This window comes from Saprolegnia diclina, assembly GCF_000281045.1.
Source record: "Saprolegnia diclina VS20 unplaced genomic scaffold supercont1.50, whole genome shotgun sequence".
NCBI lineage: Eukaryota > Oomycota > Saprolegniomycetes > Saprolegniales > Saprolegniaceae > Saprolegnia > Saprolegnia diclina.
The window spans coordinates 80,755-81,450 of NW_008246117.1; the positions used below are offsets into that span (position 1 = coordinate 80,755).

General features: G+C 50.9%; 1 protein-coding gene across 1 annotated transcript; it reads left to right on the forward strand.

Moving 5' to 3' along the window:
- Positions 1-16: 16 nt before the first annotated feature.
- SDRG_12488 (hypothetical protein) lies at positions 17-537 on the forward strand (the record flags this gene model as incomplete). The annotated part of the gene is made up of 3 exons (XM_008618560.1): positions 17-77; positions 206-315; positions 370-537. Exons 1-3 carry the CDS (start codon positions 29-31, stop codon positions 535-537), a joined length of 327 nt encoding a protein of 108 aa, XP_008616782.1. The 5' UTR covers positions 17-28.
- Between the last annotated feature and the right edge of the window lie 159 nt (positions 538-696).

Here is a 696-nt window from a genome sequence, read left to right on the forward strand (position 1 = left end):
TCACCAATACTTTGACAAGGGCGGCGACATGATCGCGTTCGAGACGCGGAACGGCTTTTTGCCCAAGGAGCAGCTCGGTGTCGTTTTCTTCATTTTTTGTACATTTTTTCATATTTTGTGTTTCATATTTTGTGTTTCAAATGTCGTGTTTCAAATTTCATGCTTCAAAGGTGTTTTTTGAGCATGGCTCAGACTAAGGATGTAGGCTTTGACAAGGCTAAGTTGCCCGAGATCCAAGCGACGATCGCGCGCGTCTTGGACGAAGTCGACCGGGATGGCTTTGAGAGCGACCGTATCGATGCCATGCTCCACCAGGTAGATACTGTCGTTGACGGGATTTTTGTACAAGTTGTCTATATATATGACTAGATTGAGCTCAGCCAAAAACACATTGTGGGCAAGTTTGGCATGACGCTCTTGCGGGGCGCGGCGTCGACGTGGTGCCACGACGGCGACATGATTGCCGCGCTTGGTATCAACCCGTACCTTGCGCGCCTCGAGCGCGATGTACATTTTTCCCATTTTATTCGGAATTAACGGGTCGTAGATGGAATTGAACCCGCGCTTCCTGCAAGATGCGCTCCGTACGTACATGATTACGCCCATGCAATCGACAGCGCCGATCCAAGTGCTCATGGAGCCGTCGACCGACTTTGTGCAGAAGATGGAGGCCGACGAAGCCGCGACGCTTCAGGC